This window comes from Hemiscyllium ocellatum, chromosome 39, assembly GCF_020745735.1.
Source record: "Hemiscyllium ocellatum isolate sHemOce1 chromosome 39, sHemOce1.pat.X.cur, whole genome shotgun sequence".
Taxonomy (NCBI): Eukaryota; Metazoa; Chordata; class Chondrichthyes; order Orectolobiformes; family Hemiscylliidae; genus Hemiscyllium; species Hemiscyllium ocellatum.
In genome coordinates, this window is record NC_083439.1 from 3,488,995 (window position 1) to 3,508,470 (window position 19,476).

At 41.2% G+C, this 19,476-nt stretch overlaps 1 protein-coding gene across 2 annotated transcripts in view; it reads left to right on the forward strand.

Annotated features, from left to right (window-relative positions):
• Positions 1-19,476, forward strand: part of blm (BLM RecQ like helicase) — a 56,324-nt gene that overhangs the window by 26,763 nt on the left and 10,085 nt on the right. For both annotated transcript variants that reach the window (XM_060853070.1, XM_060853071.1), the window contains exons 9-19: positions 1,385-1,503; positions 2,722-2,835; positions 5,204-5,302; positions 6,851-6,999; positions 9,357-9,463; positions 11,843-12,003; positions 12,831-13,026; positions 14,622-14,812; positions 14,909-15,056; positions 17,156-17,355; positions 17,827-18,022. In XM_060853070.1, coding sequence (XP_060709053.1) covers positions 1,385-1,503; positions 2,722-2,835; positions 5,204-5,302; positions 6,851-6,999; positions 9,357-9,463; positions 11,843-12,003; positions 12,831-13,026; positions 14,622-14,812; positions 14,909-15,056; positions 17,156-17,355; positions 17,827-18,022 — 1,680 coding nt within the window. The remainder of the gene's footprint in view (positions 1-1,384; positions 1,504-2,721; positions 2,836-5,203; positions 5,303-6,850; positions 7,000-9,356; positions 9,464-11,842; positions 12,004-12,830; positions 13,027-14,621; positions 14,813-14,908; positions 15,057-17,155; positions 17,356-17,826; positions 18,023-19,476) is intronic.

A 19,476-nucleotide genomic window follows, 5' to 3' on the forward strand; every position in this document is an offset into this window, starting at 1 on the left:
GCACATTTCATACTTATCAATGAGCATATAGTAGGGCTCATACAAGTACCAATGTGATAACTACCAATTAATTTGTGTTAGTGTTATCTGGTTGAGAAAGAAATATTTGCTAAAATGGCTGGAGGAAGGAAAACATGGCCACAGATTCAATGTCTTATCCAAAAGATATGATCAAATAAAATGTTTATAAGGTGATTTTATTTCAAGAATGTTCTGATATAAAATGTACAAGGATCAGGTGTAGCTATCAACTGTAAGTGGCTGTACTGTGCCGACATACCACTGCTGTCTGGGCTACTCAAAAGCATCTTAGTGTCTTTGTGCGTAGTGTTTGCCTTGGTATGTTGTTCTCCTAAATGAGATGGATATCAGTTCAGTGCTTTTCAATGAATGCCATTGTTTTTCTTTACTTCATTTGTTGTGTTTATTTTGTTTGTAGTATCTCTTTATAACAGTCATAATTAAAGTATAGTATATCTTCCCCCAGTAGTTTGGTTGGTAAAGACCTTTTGTTTCCTCTGTGTGCCTTGACACAATCATGGTGTGCAGAACACTAATGGGTGTTGCTCAGTGAGTAATTGAGCTCTACAGAACAAATTAGACTCTCCTTTCACCCTGGTCTGTTCTGAATGATTTAGGTGGTGGTGGAAGCACTGCTGTTGTTGTTCAGTGACAGCTGTGCCTCTTAATACTCTTCCTCACAAACTAGCTACCCCGTTCCAATGAACATGAAGGGGTAGGATTGAGGCTTTCTTTGAAACGGACAAAGTGCTGGAGCAACTCGGTAGGTCTGGCAGAATCTGTGGAGAGAGGAAGAGTTAATGTCCATCATCCAGTGACCCTTCGAGGCTTTCTTTGATCTCCCAACATTAAGTACCCATGACATTCTGAGGAATCCATTCATGTGGAGAGATTTACCTGGCCGGCATGTTCAGATTAAAAGGATTTGGGACTTCCCAGAGTGCTTCACAACCAAACAATTGTTTTTGTAACTGTAGTTACGGTTGTTACGTTGCCGTATGTGGCAGTCAGTTTACATTCAACATTGATGGGCCCTAGAGCCTTTGTCTGCACTGTAGACCTCTGTGAACTCTATGTCCCTAACTCACAAATGGCAAAATAAAATGCTGTGGGCACTCCATATTGTTACTGGTGGTAACAAAAAAACTTGATGTTGGGAGGTCACCAGGGACAGTCCCTTTTCTTTGGTCAGTGTTGCAGAGGAAAGTAAACGTAGCATAAGAAAGGGTCACAAAACCACCTGGTCTACCTGAAAACAAATAATCATTACACAGCAATGCTATGTTTCAGATTATTCTCTTGACTGCTTTGGCTGTTTGCCCTGTGTTTCTGTGTTGTGATTTGTGCTGTCTGTCTGTTTCAGGTGGTGGTAAGAGTTTGTGTTACCAGCTGCCAGCCTGTCTCACCCAAGGAGTCACTGTTGTGATTTCCCCACTCAGGTCACTGATCCTGGATCAGGTGCAGAAACTGACCTTGTTTGACGTGAGTTTAAGTATCTCTTTATTCACTTCTGCGATAGAAATGCACCTCCTGTTTCTCATCAGTGCTATCAAGATACAGCTGCAGTAACCAGGAATATTTCAATGCGCTTGTTTGATGCTGAAATTGCTCATCGTGTGGAGAGAACTGAGTGAAGATTTAATAGTAGGATTCTATGTTGAGTGCTTTTGACCGAGTAAAGAAGGAGAATTTGTTACCTGGCAAGAATGTGGTGATTTAAAAAAAGTTAAGGGATTTGACAAAAGCATCAAAGTGAGATTTTCTCTGTCTGAAACAGCAGTAAAACCAGTTACGATAGTAATTTTCAAAGGAGAATTGAATAAATATTTTGAGGAATTTTCAGTGATATGAGGGGGAAAGTTTGGACTTTGCTAATTGAAAATTTTTTTGAAGACATTGCATAGAACCAGTGGACAAGTGGCCTCTTTCTCTGCTTCATTGTTTAATGTTTATATTGAAGGTAGCAAAAAGGAGCTGCTTGAGAGTGGAAGTGCGGGTCTTTAATGAGATTGAGCAATATGAGCAAACTAGGGGATTACAGTATTTAACCTGCCTCATTGGCAGAATAAACTCTCCGACTTTAGCACTGACATGATGTGCTATTTGGTTGTAAGAGATTGATTGGAATTTTGATTTCCTGCATGGTGTGCTCCTTCTCAAAACGCCTTTCCAATGTTGTTGCTAATTAAAAGGTCAGTGTCACTCTGCAAGGGAAAAGAAGAGAGATCTAGATTCAGTGGATGATTGAGCACTCTAGGAGAAAGTGAGGACTGCAGATGCTGGAGATCAGAGTCAAGAGTGTGTTGCTGGGAAAGTACAGCAGGTCAGGCAGCATCCGAGGAGCAGTAGAATTGACTTTCAGGCATAAGTCCTTCTTCAGGAATGAGGCTTGTGGGCTGGGACTGAGAGATAAATAGAAGGGGGTGGGGTGGGTAGCTTTCTCACCCTCTTCCCATTTATTTCTCAACGCCGGTCCACAAGCTTCATTCTGATGAAGGACTTATGCCCAAAATGTCGATTCGCCTGCTCCTCGGATGCTGCCTGACCTGATTGAGCACTCCTGACACCCACCCAAAATACTGAGAACTCTAAAGGTGTGAATAGATCCAGTCAGCAGGAGCAAACCATCAAGAAACTTGTGTGGAGGAAAAGAAGGCCTGGAGTCATGTTTGAAATGTGCCCTTTATTTTCCATTAACAGATTCCAGCAACACATCTAACTGCGAGTAAGAGTGACTCTGAGGCTGCCAGTACCTATATGCAGCTGTCCAAAAAGGATCCTGTTGTGAAGTTGCTTTACTGCACACCTGAGAAGGTGAGCCTCAAATGTATGTTTTGGTTAGATTAGGAAATTATTGATTCCTCCTGATATTCTGGTTTAACCAGCTGAAAATTGTCACCTTTAAAATCTGATTGAAGATTTGTAGCTCGGGTATCCGTTGTTGTGGTTCTGCTCGCCGAGCTGGAAGTTTTTGCTGCAAACGTTTCGTTCCCTGGCTAGGGAACATCATCAGTGCTGTTGGAGCCTCGTGTGAAGCGCTGCTTTGATGTTTCTTCCGGTATTTATATTGGTCACAAAACGACACGACCAGCTATCTCTAGTAGCCATACACTCAGACAACCAGCAACATGAATTTGACTGGGAAAGCACCACTATCATAGGACAAGCCAGACAGAGAACAGCCAGAGAATTCCTAGAAGCATGGCATTCATCCCCAAACTCCATCAACAGACACATTGACCTGGACACCATATACAAACCACTACAGCTGAAACTGACACCCAGAAACGGCAAGAACATCCATCAACAGACACATCGACCTGGACCCCACATACAAATCACTGCAGCTGAAACTGACACCCGGAAGCGGCAAGAACAAACCAATATAAATGCCGGAAGAAACATCAAAGCAGCGCTTCACAGGAGGCTCCAACAGCACTGATGATGTTCCCTAGCCAGGGAACGAAACGTTTGCAGCAAAAACTTCCAGCTCGGCGAGCAGAACCACAACATTGTCACCTTTCTCTCTGGTGGGTTTAAGATTGTGGGCTTTGTGTAAGGAGCCCATAATTATAAATCTGTTTTGTAGCAATGCATTCTCCCCTCAGTTTAGCTATGGGCTTGGAGTGCTGTAAGAATATAAACTGTTAGTGTTGGTTTCTGTCTGATATTCTCTTTCTCTGTGTTCTGTATTTTTGTAATATGTCATTTATCTGTATACATTTAAATTGCAATTGCTGCTCTTCAGTTTTAATTTTTGCTGTATTCTAATTAAGGAGTCCTGGTAAAATACCGGTTGTGACACAGTGGTGTTTCTCAGTGCCAAGAGCCTTTATGTGATGGATGTTAGAGAGCAGTGTTTAATTGCACAAGGATACAGAATGCAGAACCCATTTAACATTGTACACTCTGTCCTTATTTTTTATATCACATGGACTTAATACAAAAAGATAGGAGTGCCTAATTTTAGATAGCAGTCCCAATATAGGTGCAGTGTGTGTTGCACTGGTGTTATCTTTCAGATGGGTAATGAGAATTGAGCTCCAACTTGCCCTGTAAATGGATGTAAAAGCTTCCAACGATGCTATTTTGAAGAAGAGTAGCAGAGTTATCCCCAGGATCAACATTGTTAGAACAAATTACCTGGTTATTATCAGGTAACTTTACATCAGTGACCAGACACATTTCTTTGACACTCAAGAACTTTGAGGTATCCTGAGATTGTGAATGGAGCTATTTCTCTTAACATGCAAAAATCATACCCTTTTACCTGCGATGGGACTGCAGCTCCTACATTAAAAGTGGATGTTTGCAGTTTGACAGGCTTATGTTATAAACTCCTATATCCACATTTTGAAAGTAAAAGGTTGATTGGAAAAGCATATAAACCCACCTTTTTAATTTTATAGGCACGATTGGCATTCAATATGCTGCATGTGATGCCATTGTACTATTCTGATTAAGTCATACTGGGCTCGAACATTGAGTCTGGTTTTCTCTCCACAGATGCTGCCAGACTTGCTGAGTTTCTCCAGCACATTCTGTGTTTTGTTTTAGAACCATTTTTGTTTCCTCTGAAATATTTAACTCAATATTTCATCTGTATGGAAGTTTCAGCATAAACTCTGATTTCTCTCCTTTTAGAACTGAACAAATTAGTTATGATGCTTATAGCGACACATAATTACAGCATGATTTAGTGACTTAAAATTAGGAATTTACATACAATGAGGCTGAGGAAACGCATACCCACATCAGAGGGACAATCTGTGTTATATCACCACATGTTGTATGTGTGAGAGTTGTCAGAAATTTTTATCATTCAGTCTTGAGCCTGTTCCATAGTTTATGGAAATATTGAGAATTAGTACTGGAAGCACTAGCAGATTCATAACTTCATTGTGGTTGACTCTTAACTGTGCACCAACCATCTAGATGATTGTACCAAACAATAGGCAATAGGTAACAAGTGTCTACCATCTTCTTGAGGAACTAGAGAATTGAGTGATGTGTAAATCCTGAGAATAAACTTTAAGTGACATTTGCTCACTCGATCTGAAACGTTAACTCTTGATTTCCTTCCACAGATGCTGCAAGACTTGTTGAGCTTTTCCAGCAACTTCTGTTTTCATTTAAGTGACATTTTCCTGGCCTAATAATTTGATTCTCCTTGTTAATCCAGGTCAGTGCCAGTAACCGACTGATTGCTGCATTGGTAAATTTGTACGAGAGGAAACTTCTGTCTCGTTTTGTCATCGATGAGGCTCACTGTGTTAGCCAGGTAACTTGATGCTTCTATGTCTAGATTTCATCTTTGACTCTGGTGGCATTCTGATCTCAAGGCCCCATTACATAGTATTCATGTCAAACACCAGTGAGAGATCTGGGTGGGACATAAAACTGAGCTCTCAATAGATGTTCACGTAGATGAGAAAAACCATCAAGTCTGAAAAAGAACAGGAGCGTTCCGCCTGATGTCCTGCCATTATTTATCCCTCAACCAACATCATTAATAGAAATTCTCTGGCCATTTGCACATTGTTCTTTGTGAGATCTTGCTGTGCCGCACTTCACTGGTTGTGAAATGCTTCATAATGTCATGAGGTTTTTAAAAGGCATCATATAAATATACATTTTCTTTCTGTTTGTACGCAGAAGGTTGGGTAAGGGAGCATCGCATGTTGCATGCACACCAGGATCTGAAATGAAGCCTCTTTGTGTCCTACTTGTTGCTAATTGAAGTGCTTGCCTCTTCCATTTGAGTCAATGCTTACTGACCATGAGTGCATATCCAAGCTTGAGACCATTTGCATGGCCATACTCCCATTTCCCATCAAAGTGTCACTCGATGAGAAATCCAGGCTGCAGTATTTCTGTTCCCCAGGGGTTGAAGCTAATTGTGACACCCCAGCTGAGAAAGGTTAGTTCAGAGCAGACTGGGAACTGCACCCAAAATGTGTTGCTTTGCTGGTAGTGGTGAGCTTCCTCTTGTTTTTCTAAACAGTTCCGCAGTCATCAGGAGGAGTGTTTTGAGTGGGTGGATGCACTCAGCTGACAAACACCCTCAGGAATAGCAGAGAGCAATATCTTTTTCAATATTATACCTGCTGTTCAAAGCCATGATTCATCTTGTAAATTAGTACCAAATGAGCGTAGGCTGCAGTTTACGATGCATATCACAGCTCGCAGCGGCTTGTACAAACAAAAGATCTTTTCCTTGGAGATGCTCCCTATTAAGATCTCAGTGGTGGCAACAATTGAAGACAAGCCTGTCTTGCAAAATGTCATTCTTTGCTGACTGCTCATATGATGACGTTTGATGAGCATGGATAGACGATAGAGTTTGATGTCCAATTGGGAGATAGAGTGGGCCAGGGGCCCCTCTGTCAGTAAGCTCCAGCTGAAGGAATCCATTTTAGCACCATACTGGGTGAACAGCCAGCCTGTTTCCTATGTTGGATGAGGGCCAAATGAATACTGAATCCTGATTTTTCTTTCCTACTTTTGTCTCTCCCTTCACCCTTCCTCACTGGAAGCTCTTCCTTTGTTTGTTATTCCCCAGTTATATTACAGTAGTGATTTGTTTTTCACCTTTCTCTTTTCGCTTCACTTTGTTTTCCTAGTTTTTGTAAAGTCTGAGGCTTTGGTGTAAGTGAGCAAGGCTTATAAGCACACGTTGTTGACTGCAGCATTGGAACTGGTTGTCCTCTGTCCCCTTATTACCAACCCTTTGGTGGCAATAAATGTTACTGAAGACTTATTTATTTTTCTCAGCACCATGTGCTCATTTCTCAATTACTTCTGAAGTCTTTTCTGTTTCTATCCCTAGTGGGGCCATGATTTCCGTCCTGATTACAAGAGACTGAATGAGCTTCGGAGCAGATTTCCCACAATCCCAATGATGGCCCTGACGGCCACAGCCACACCACGGGTCCAGAAAGATATCCTCAACCAGCTCAAGATGCTAAAGCCTCAAGTGTACGTTTCTTCTTTTCTTGGTGGATGAGAGTGGAGAGAAAGAATATTATGTTTAGATTAATTAACCATGATCAGATATTCACTTGTTTGCCTTTCGAAATGTCACATTTCAGATTTTGCACTTTGGTGGGTTTTTAGAGAAAAACTGAAACAGTTATTTTCTGACACTGGGTAGGAATCAGGGATATAAAACCTCTGCCTGTCTTTGACAGAGCTCTCCAGGAATTGAATCTTTGGTCTTAAGTGATGCCCTATTGTATCTTAGCAGCAGAATCGTACTATTCTGCAGTATAATACTCCCCTCCTTCTAAGCCCTGATCTTCTGCCGTCCTATGAGCAATACCAAAGGACTATTGTAAATATTTTACGTTTTAATAATTACTGGTGCAACTCTTTTTGTCATTTTCTTTCAGTCGGACAAAAATGTTTAGTTATCAGCACCACCAATTCTTAACACCCAGATTTAACTCTGAATCAAAATTTAATTTTATTTACTTCTCCTATCCATTTATCAACAAAAGTTGTAAACAGAGAGAGGATTGGATTTATATAGTACCTTTCTGATTTTCAGATATCCCAAAGCACATTCGCTCAATGAAGTGCCTTTTGAAATGCTGACACTATCATAGGACATTTGGCAACCACCAACAACATGAAAATGATGGTATAGTCTGAGATTTAGGGATGATGTTTAGGCTAAATGGTAGTCTTAGGTTACTGAGGTAAATCTCCTGCTCCTCTGATATGTTGAAAGCAGTTTTCCTTCAAATCAGCTTCGTTTATTTGACATACATTTCTTTCCTCCCCGTCTCTAAGAGGTACTCTGTCCTTGTGTTGGCACTTGAGCCTTGGAATTAGTAGTTTGTGGCCTTGAAGCTCCACCACAGAAGTTGAGCTTGTAAAGCAAGCTGATATTGCAGGAGCACTGTACTGATTGGGGTGATGTCTTCCATTAGAGCTACTCCATCAAATCTTGTTTTTGCACCAGAGGGGTATGTTGAAGATCCCATAGCAATATTTGAAATGGAGGAGGTAGTTTTCCCCAGTGCCCTGGCCAGTATTTACGCCTCAGCTAAACCTGCTAAAAACAGATAAAAATGCAACTTAAAATAAAAGTGAAAATTGCTGGAGAAACTTAGCAGGTCGGGCAATATCTACAGAGAGTGACAAAGTCAATATTTCAGGTCAATGACCTCCACAAAAGCTGCAAACAAATTTTTTCAGCTTTTTTTAAATTTGTATTTCAGGTTTCCACCATTTGCAGTTTTTTACTTTTGTAAGAAGTAATTTATTTTGCTCAAGGAGGTGAGAGATGGTTGGCTGATGGTATTCTCATTGGGCTTGGGAACCAGCTTAATACATTGGAGGTGTGGGGTCGAGTCTCTCACACTGCATCTGGTGGAACTTCAATTCAATTAATTAATATTCAACACACAATGGGTGGTAGATATTTGAAACTGTCTTCCACAAATTGCAGTTGCTGGGTCAGGGTTGATCATTTTAAATGTAAGAGAGTATCTTTGCATAACTAAAACTTTATCGAAGAGATATGAGCCATTGGCAGGAATGTGGAGTTAGACTGCAGATCAACCACAATTTCACTGAATAATGAAACAAGATTGAGGGACTGATTGGCTTGCTCCCATTCTTATGTTGCTTCCTATAAGAAAATTCGCTACCATTTTTACCATTGTAACTACACCACAAATAATTAACTGACAGTGAAGTGTTATTTCCGGACATCCTGAGGGCCCAAAGAGTTTTATTTAAGTGTCAACCTGCTTTTTTTTTAACTCCACCTGATTGGGTGACCTAGCGGTATATCTGGCTGCTAACATACATCAAGGAATAGATAAGGGGTATGTGAACCTACAGTTTCCCTCCTCATCTTGACGGGTAAAGTATCCTACTTCTGTGTGGCCCACAATGAAGTAACTGACGTTGGGAAGTTGACCATATAGGGAATTATTTGATGTGTCGTACAGCACAACCTCGATTATCTGAAAGGGACAGGCGGGGAATATTTTGTTCGGATAACTGATCATTTGGATAACTGATCAGATCATAAACAAGTGGTAATTTATGGGTGCCGATTATCCGAACATGCGTTGGTTATCCAGCAATACACGCCATAATGCCCTTTAGCTGATAACTGAATGCTGGGTTGTCTAATGTCTTTTTTATGAGATCTTGAGATCTTGTTCAGATAATCCAAAATTCAGATAATTGATGTTCTGACGACCAAGGTTGTACTGTATTCCTACAGTTTTGTACATTCTGTACAAGCTACTGGGAGTCAGCTAACACTTGTGTTATACGGAGTTCTGGTACTGAGGTTTCATGTTGAAATTCTGCAGGTTCACCATGAGCTTCAACAGACACAACTTGAAATATGAGGTCCTGCCAAAAAAGCCGAAGAAGATTGCTGAAGATTGCATTGAGTGGATCCAGAGGAACTATCCACGTAAGCATCAATTGAGTAATGCACTCCTCTCCTGTAGCTCCCTGTATAGAGCTAAACATTTCTGACATTTCAACCAATCATTTGTACAGTTAGGGTTAAATATTTATATCGGTGATGTGACACTCTGATGTGGCTGTATCGGTTGTGGTAATCTAGTAGATCATCACTGGTCACACTGTGTGAGGGAACATAGTTGTAGCTTGTATAAAGTTGTGAACCTGCCAACCTTTGCACAGGTAACTATATCTCATGGAAAATGTTAACAACAGTAAGACCCCTCCTTTAGCATCCATCTATGGGAAAATGCATGGTAGATGAGTGTAATGTGGATAATTCACTTTGATAACAAAAACAGTAGGGCAGATAATTATCTGAACAATGATAAATTGGGAAAGGGGGAGGTACAACAAGACCTGGGTGGCCTTGCTCACCAGTCGCTAGAAATGAGCATGCAGCTGCAGCAGGAGATGAAGAAGGTAAATGGTATTTTGGCTTTCATAGAAAGAGGATTTGAGTACTGGAACAGGGACATCTTGCAGATGTTCAGGGACTTGGTGAGAACTCACTGGGAATATTATGTGCAGTTTTGGTGTTCTTATTTGAAGAAGGTTATGGAGGCAATGTGAAGAGAATTTACCAGACTGAGTCCTGAGATAGCAGGGTGAAGAGAAACTGGATGGGACAGGACTATATTCACTGGAGTTTAGAAGAATGGAGGGGAATCTCATAGAAACCTATAAAATTCTAACAGAACTAAACAAGGGAACATCCATCCAGCATTTCCTCATGACTGGGGAGACCAGAACCAGGGTTCCTGGTTTAAGCATATAGGTAGGCCATTTAGGACTAGGGTGAGATCTATCTTCACCCAGAGTGTGGAATGCTCTGCCATGGAAAGCAGTTATGGCCAAAACATTGAATGTTTTCAAGAAGGCGTTTGACATAATTCTTAAGGCTAGAGGGATTGGAGAGAAAGTGGGGACTGGGGACTGAGTAGGGATGGTCAGCCATGATTGTAATGGATGGTGGTGCAGACTCGAAGGGCCAAATAACCTACTCTTATTTTGATGTTTCTTAGTTTGAGATGTAAATAACAAAATAGTTACCCACCAAATTACTCATTGTATGATTTGGCTGTAAACAAAATAACTTACATATTTTACTGGTGGAAACAGCAGCTGTGCTTTGCAGTAATTTAATTTCTGTAAAATTTGTTCACTTTATTGCGTCTATCATGTTCTCTCTGTATCACTTATATTAAACTTATTTAATATTCAGTCAATATTTTTACAATAGATCATTTTGCTATTGACTTTCCTTTAATTTGCAATGTAGTGTGAGTCACATTACACCTGCTGTTGAGGAAGCTAGAACTAACTATTTTGATTACAGGTTTGTAAGTAAAAACATCTTACTGAATTGGAAGGAGGAATGAGTTCTAAGTTGATAATGTAATGATGAACTAGACATGTTTCTCACTGCTGTAGCCTGTACACAAATTAGTTTCTATGAAGCACAGACATTGTTGTGAAGTTGACTAAAACATGGTTTGCATTCTGCTTTATCCCTCCTGTGCACTGCGGTATGTTGAAATGGTTTTCAATGTATAATCACAAAAAGCTAATTCAATCTTTATTTCCACAGTTACTAAGTGTTAAAAAAACTCAAACTTGATGTTACAGAGGGTTGTTAACCTTTTGGTTAAATGTATTCCTGAGGGTTTTATCACATCACACATGTCTCCATCCTCCCCTCCTCCAGATTGCCACTTGACCTGTTCATCCCCACATTGCCCTGCCCCTCTCTGTTGGTTACTCTACCAATCCATTTTCATACAGCTCCACCTCCCATTTCAGTAGCAAGCAAAACCTAATTGAACGAGTCTAGACATAGTTACTTCCAATATTACTATAACATTTAGATAGAAATGGAAACAAACTGTTTTTTGTTCATTCCTGTTTTACTTTGCATTTGGATTTTATGAGCAGCAGAGATTAACACGTTGTGGAGACTTGAGGCCAATTCTGGAGAGTTGGTAACCCTGGTCAAGGCTGAACACGAGGCACTCAGCATTAGGTGGAAACTGGCTGGTAGAGTGCACAGAAATGTTCAAACTCAGCCATGCAAGAACATTGCTGTCTGCATTTGGTGATGTTCCCACTAAGACTCCTGGCTTCTTGGAAAGTCAAATGTTTTGTCTTAAAAACATTACTTGGGATTTATCATCAAATCTTGGAGGATGGTCAATCCTTGTTTCATAGAATAGATACTTGCTGATTTACCTCACCTTTTGATGACGCTCAGCAAACTAAAGGACCTTCATCTTTTTAAACGAAACAGCTCAGTGCTGCACTAACTCTCCATTTCCATCGTTAACAGGCGACTCGGGGATTATTTATTGTTTGTCCCGGCATGAATGTGACACAGTGGCTGAAACACTGAAGAGAAATGGAATAGCTGCAATGGCCTATCACGCTGGCCTTCAGGATTCCAACAGGGATTTCGTACAAAACAAGTGGATTAACCAGGAAGACTGCCAGGTAAGGAGCCCTTAAAATTCAGGCACAATTATCTTCCTTATTTGGTGGGTTTGATTCTTCATGCACAATACCTTCTGTTGCTCAATCCGCCTCTGAATGATAACAATTTCTCTCTATCTGCCTGTCCATTCACCTCCTGATTTCGAACATCTCTATTAAATCAATTCTCAACCTTGTCTTCTCTGACTTCATAGAATGTTGTAGATAGGAGGCGGCCATTTGGCTTATTGTGTTTCTGCTGGATCTGTTCAATTAATTCCACTACCAGAAGCATTTTTTACAAAGTCCCCTTTGAAAATTACTACTGAATCTGTTTATATTGCCCATTCAGGCAGTACGTTCCAGATTGTAACAACTTGCTGTATAAAAATAATTCTCCTTACCTTCCATCTGTTTCTTTTGCCAATTTCCTTAAATCTGTGTACCCTGCCTATTGACCATTTAGTCAAGGAATAGAGTAAGCCAAGAAAGACCATCAGCTCCTTAATTTTGAACATCTCCCCTTCACCTTCTATGCTCCAAGGAGAGCAACCCCAACGTCACCAGTTTCATATAGCTGAAGTATTTCAATCCTGCAAAATCTAATTTGCCAGTTATCTTATTTTAAGGGAAGTTGGTCTTGTGCAATGACTTTTTTGCGGAAGCCAAGGATATAAGTTTGAAATCTGATGTAAAATTTGCCTTATTTTATTTTACGTTCATATTTTAATAAATATTGCTAAGCTGAATAATATGTAAAAGGCGATGATGATGAGAATTGAAGGCAGTTAGAATGAACAGCTCCTCTGCTTATGTCAACTCATTCTTAAACTATGTGTACCCGCCAGGTGATTTGTGCCACCATTGCCTTTGGAATGGGGATTGATAAACCAGATGTTCGCTACGTGATCCATGCCACACTGCCCAAGTCGATGGAAGGATATTACCAGGAGTCGGGTCGTGCTGGGAGGGATGGCGAAACGTCCCATTGTGTCCTTTTCTACAGTTACAGTGATGTCACCAGGATCAGGCGTATTATCCAAAGTGAGTGAGCAATCAGTGTGAATGATGTCTGAGAGGATAATAGGATTAAAATATTAATTATAGGTAAAGCAGGTCACAGTGTGTCTGAGTCATAGTCCAGTATTGTATTCACCTGCTCAAGGTGTGTTTAATACACTGGGATTCCATTAGAGCACTTGAAAATTATTAACCACAGCTGGGGGAAGAATGTCTCTTAGAATCTCCATTCACTGATTGTGACTAAACTCAATCGTTGAGACTCCTTGTATGAGTTGGTGATAGACAATGATGACGTATTGTGCTTCCTGCACTGGCCTAGTGTTTTAAGGCCCTAGTTTAGCACCGACTTGCAGACATGCAGTTCCCAGGTTCAAATGTGGGTTTGTGTGGAGTGAGCGAATCTCACTTGGGACCTGAATGCTTCAGTTGGCATCGTGCCTTCGGATATAACAGGTGTACACATCACCAATGATCATACTTTTAATTGCATTGGGAAGACTTTAGGTTTGAAAAGGCACTTTCAAAATGGCACCTCTTTTTTTTTCTTTTCTATCCATTTTCCAATGAGACTATCCATGTGTTAGGGATGCGGTATAGAAATGAGAAAGTCAAGATTAGAGTGGTGCTGGAAAAGAACAGCAGATCAGGCAGCATCCGAGGAACAGGATAATTGATTTTTCAGGCAGGGATTCTTCCTTCTTCCTGAGGAATGGCTCCTGACCAAAACATTGATTTTCCTGCTCCTTGGATGTTGCCTGACCTGCTGTGCTTTTTCAACACCACTCTAATCTTGACTCTAACCTCCGGCATCTGCAATGCTCACTTTTGCCTATAGGAGTGAGAAAGTCTTGTTACAACTACGTGAGACATTGGTATCACCACACTTAGACCAGAGTGTATGACTTGGTCTCTTTGTTTAAGAAAGTCAGTACTTTGTTTAGAGGCAATTCATGGGAGTTTCATCGATGATTTTTAGAAATAAAACATGCCTTGTGAGGAAAGTTGGAGCAGGTTGGGCCTGGATTCACTGTAATTCAGAAAAAAGTCAGTGGTGAGTTGATCAGAACGTTGAAATTCCAAGGGAGCTTGGCCACTGAATATTTCCCCTCAGTGGGAATTTTAGAACATGTTTGAAAATAAGGGGTCTCCCATTGATAATGCAAGAAAGAAAAACAGTTGAATTAATGGAATCCCATAGATCGTGTAAATTGCTCTTCAGGATTTTTTAAAGTCAAAATTGTTTTTTTCTTTTCTGACTTTTCTTTTGCCCCCTCAATCCAATTTTTCTTTCCCTTTTTATTTCTCTCTCTGCCTGATTTGACTCTTAATTCTTCCAAGTTCTGTCTCTGCCCTTCTCTTTCTCTTTCAACTGTCTCCATAAACAATGGAGGTCATTCATTCACTGAAGTCATGATGGCCTGCTTATCTGGATTCATCTCGCACTTCCAGTAATTTGTGCAGTAAATGCTGTCTGAGTTAAAGAATGAGAAAAGCTTGTAATAAATAGAACAAGTTGTGAGATTCTGCACCTCCAACAAATCCCAGACCATTGTTTTCTTGATGCAATGTTGCAGTTTCTATTAACCTGATCTAACAAAGTGCCCTGTGTTCTACAGTGGAGAAGGATGGGAACCAATTCACCAAACAGACCCACTTCAATAATTTATATAACATGGTCCATTATTGTGAGAATGTGGTGGAGTGCCGCAGGATACAGCTGCTGGCATACTTTGGGGAAAATGGCTTTAATTCCCAGTTTTGCAAAGAACACCCAGAAGTAGCTTGTGACAACTGCCTTCGGAAGAAAGTAAGTTCAGTTGAAATGCTAGTTACTCTGTTCCTATCCTGAAACGCGAATTAGTTACTTTTTAAAGAAACCACCTTCTTGTCTCCTTTTTGGTAGAGTTACAAGACCAGGAATGTCACGGAGGAAGTGAAGAACATTGTGCAGTTTGTTCAGAAGCATTGTGCTAGTGCCAATGGGCGAATACACAGTGCAGGCCAGCCATCCAGCAGACTCACTTTGAACATGCTCGTCGATATCTTCCTCGGTGAGTCTAGGTCATTCACAGGGACTCCAGAACAGGAAGCTCTCTGCTTCCTGACTGTTTGAGGATGTAAAGGTGGAGAGAGGATATTTGAACACTAAATGATAAGCTAAGGTGGCATCCTATAGACTCTTGTAATGTTAATCCACAAAGAACTTTCCTTTTAACAAAGAGCGCTGCAGCACAGGAACAGGCCATTTGGCCCTCCACGCTTGCCCTGACGTATTTTGCCCTTCCATATTAAAACTGACAGGATCTGTAACCCTCTGATCCCTTTCTGTTAGCCCAGGTACTGTTTGAATGCTGCTATCCCACCTTGCTCTCAATGTGGCTGCATGTTTCCCTTGCTGAATTTGTTTGTTTGTTCTCGCTCATGTTTAAGTGCTGTTCCACCATCTCGTCTTATCACTACCTCGAGATAACCTGAGTACTTTATAGCTGGTGGATTGGTTTAAATTGCCACCCATGTTAGTGTGTGGGGAAATGCAGCAGCTGCTTGTTCCACACATGGTTTCCAATAGAAGGACCAGAATGACTCTATAATCTGTTGAGTGGTGTTGGTCAGAGCTCTCTGCCCTCATCAAGCTGTGGGATCTGAGATACCAGCATGACCCTCCATGTGTTTGTAGAAGTTGGGGAGAGATTGATGGTGGTGAGGTGTGAGATACAAGATACCAGCCGTGTGTATTAAAGCAATTACCCATCGTCAGTGAAATGGATTATCTGGCTGTAATGTTTGTTGCTGTTTGCGAGAGGCTGCTGAACATACAAGTTGCTATTTTCCCTATGTGAAAACACTAACTTAATTTCAAAGTTATTTTATTGGCTGCAAAATGTGCAATGAACCTAAAGGTGTTGTATAAATGCAAATTATCTTCTTCATGATGCATCAGTGAGAGGAGATAGGATTAAAGGCATGAGGGGGAACAAATATTAACTTTCAAACCTCTTTCTGCCTGGAGATCAGTGTTGAGTGGGGTCCCACAGGGCTCTGTTCTTGGGCCTCTGCTCTTTGTAGTTTTTATGAATGACTTGGGTGAGGAGGTTGAGGGGCGGGTTAGTAAATTTGCAGATGACACAAAGGTTGGCAATGTCGTCGATAGTATAGAGGGCTGCTGCAGAGTGACATAAACAGGATGTAGAGCTGGGATAAGAAATGGCAGATGGAGTTTAACCTGGTTAAGTGAGAGGTGATGTATTTTGGAAGGTCGAACTCGAATGCTGAATATTAGGTTAAAGACAGGATTCTTGGCAGTGTGGAGGAACAGAGGGATCTGGATGTGCAAGTACATAGATCCCTCAAACTTGCCATCCAAGTGGATAGAGTTGTTAAGAAAGCATATGGTGTTTTGGCTTTTATTAACAGGGGGATTGAGTTTAAGAGCTGCAAAGTTTTGCTACAGGTCCACAAGTCCCTGGTGAGGCCACACTTGGAATATTGTGTCCAGTTCTGGTCACCCCACTATAGGAAAGATACAGAGGCTTTGGAGAGGGTGCAAAGAAGGTTTACCAGGATGCTGCCTGGACCGGAGGGCTTGCCTTATGAAGAGAGGTTTACTAAGCTCGGACTTCTCTTTCTGGTGAGAAGGAGGAAGAGAAGTGACCTGATCGAGGTGTACAAGATAATGAGAGGAACAGATAGTCAATAGCCAGAGACTTTTCCCCGGCAGGATTGACTGGTACAAGTGGTCATAGTTTGAAGATATTAGGAGGAAGGTATAGAGGGGACATCAGAGGTAGATTCTTTATGCAGAGAGTTGTGAATGTATGGAATGCGTTGCTAGCAGTGGTGGTGGAAGCGAAGTCATTGGGGACATTTAAGCGCCTGCTGGACATGCACATTTTAGATTAGGATTAATCCTTGGCACAACATCGTGGGCCTAAGGGCCTGTTCTGTGCTGTACACTTCTATGTTCTATGTTTGTCAAAAACTCCATGTGGGATTGTAGTTCTGAACTATGTGGGCATCCCCTTCCTTTCCCTGAATCTGCATCACCGTTAGATCTTTTCAAGATACGTGGTCAGTTGTAAATTCTTTCTCTAATGCTCTGTGTGAATTTATTCTCACAAAGATGCTCAAAGCTGACTGAACTTCCCACTAGGTTGCAAGAATGCCAGGATCCAATCTGGTATCTTTGGAGCAGGGGCTGCCTATTCCCGTCACAATGTAGAACGATTGTTTCGAAAGTTGGTGCTGGATCGAATTCTGCGTGAGGATCTGTACATCACAGCCAATGACCAAGCAGTTGCTTATGTGACTGCTGGAGAGAAAGCTCAGCAAGTTCTGAAGGGCTTGCTCCAGGTACATTAATTTTTATCTTAATTCATATATTTGGTCTGCTGTGTTGACACTTACGTTCTCATATATGTTTGGCCACCCGATTATGTCCAAAGAGGTAATGTTGAACACAGAAATGGGCCCTTCGGCCCACCATATTGTGCTGATCTTGATGCCAAATGAAACTAATCCCTTCTGCATCACCTTGGTCCATATCACTCCATTCCTTGCATATTCATGTGCTTATCTAAAAGTCCCTTTAATGCCCTCATTGTACCTGCCTCCATCACCATCCCTGGCAGTGCCTTCCACACTCCTATCACTGTGTTTAAAAAAAACCTACCCCTGACATCTCCTTTGAACTTGCCCCCTCTCACCGTAAATGCAAGCCCCCCACCCCCCAGTATTAGACATTTCCACTCTAATTTATTCACTAAAGAGTCGTGACATGATGTGGCACTGGTTAACTGCGAGGAATTTATACTCTAATTGTAGGTGGACTTTCAGGAGACCGATAATGCCAGCAGCATCAGGAAACAGAGGAATTCAATGGCAAAGAATGTTTCTAAACGGGAGGAGATGGTTAAGCAATGTCTTACTGATCTCACGGAGCTTTGCAAGAAGCTGGGCAAAACCTTTGGTGTTCATTACTTTAACATTTTTAACACTGCCACCATCAAAAGGATTGCAGGTAAATTTGAAAAACTAATAACTGACGTGACTCATTAGAAAAAGCAAAGATTCCTCTTTTGTGATTCCGATATTATGAACTTGAGCAGGATTTCACTGCCACCTGGAAATATATTGTGGCCTGTAAATCTCTTGCTATTCAGTGCAATTCCTGATGTGAGGGTTCTCATGAAAGAAAAAGAAAAATTTGTATTTATCTGATATCTTTCACCACCTCAGTTTGTGACAAAGCACTCTCCAGCCAGTGAAGCACATCTTGAAGTCTTGTCACTGTCCTATGGCAACCAATTAAACACATCTAGTTCCATGCAAAGGAATGTGTTAACAAGCCAGAAAGCAGCATTGATTGTGGAGTATACAAGGTTGTCAGGGCACCAGGGAGAACTCCCCTATCTTCAAGATAGTACCGCAGGACCCTTTCCAGTTCCCTGAGTGAGCAGGTTCCTCAGTGAGACAGCTATGGTTCAGGAGATATCATTGTCAACTCAGAGTCGAGAGTTTTAGGTTCAAATCCCATACCAGGCTGACACAACAATGCAACACTGAGGGAATATTTTAACTGAGATGTTAAATCAAGGTGCTGTCTGCCTTGGGCAATTCCATGGCAGCGGTTATCCCTACTGTCCTAACCAGAATCAGTATCACAAAGGCCTGATCATTATCACATTGCTCTTGTAGAGGCTTGCTATGTACACTTTGGTTGCTGTATTTGTTACATTACCACAGTGACTGTGTTTCAAAGTATTTTAGTGGCTGTACAACACTTTGGGATGTTCTGTGACTGTGAAAAATGCTACACAAATGTACATTTTCTTAGAATTATCTAGGATCATGATTCTATCTTCTGTACCTACCAAACCCTTGTCCACACTAATGCAAAATATTCGATTACTCTCTCCCCATTTCCTGACTCTCCACACATAGGCTGCCTTGTTGATCATTCATTCAGAAGCCCTATTCTCTCCCTAGTTACCCTTTTGTCCTTGATGTGTTTGTAAAAACCCTTTGGATTCTACTTAACCCGATTTGCCAAAGCTATCTCATGTCCTCTTTTTGCCCTCCTGATTTCCCCCTTAAGTATACTCCTACTTTCTTTATACTCTTCTGAGGATTCACTCGATCTATCCTGTCTGTACCTGACATATGCTTCCTTCTTTTTCTTAACCAAACCCTCAATTCTCTCGTCATCCAGCATTCCCTATACCTACCAGTCTTCCCTTTCACCCTGACAGGAATAGACTGTCTCTGGACTCTTGTTATCTCATTTCTGAAGGCTTCCCATTTTCCAGCCGTCCCTTGAACTGCGAACATCTGCCCCCAATCAGCTTTTGAAGGTTCTTGCCTAATACCGTCAAAATTAACCTTGCTCCAATTTAGAACTTCAAATTTTAGATCTGGTCTATCCTTTTCCATCACTATTTTAAAGCTAATAGAATTATGGTCGTTGGCCCCAAA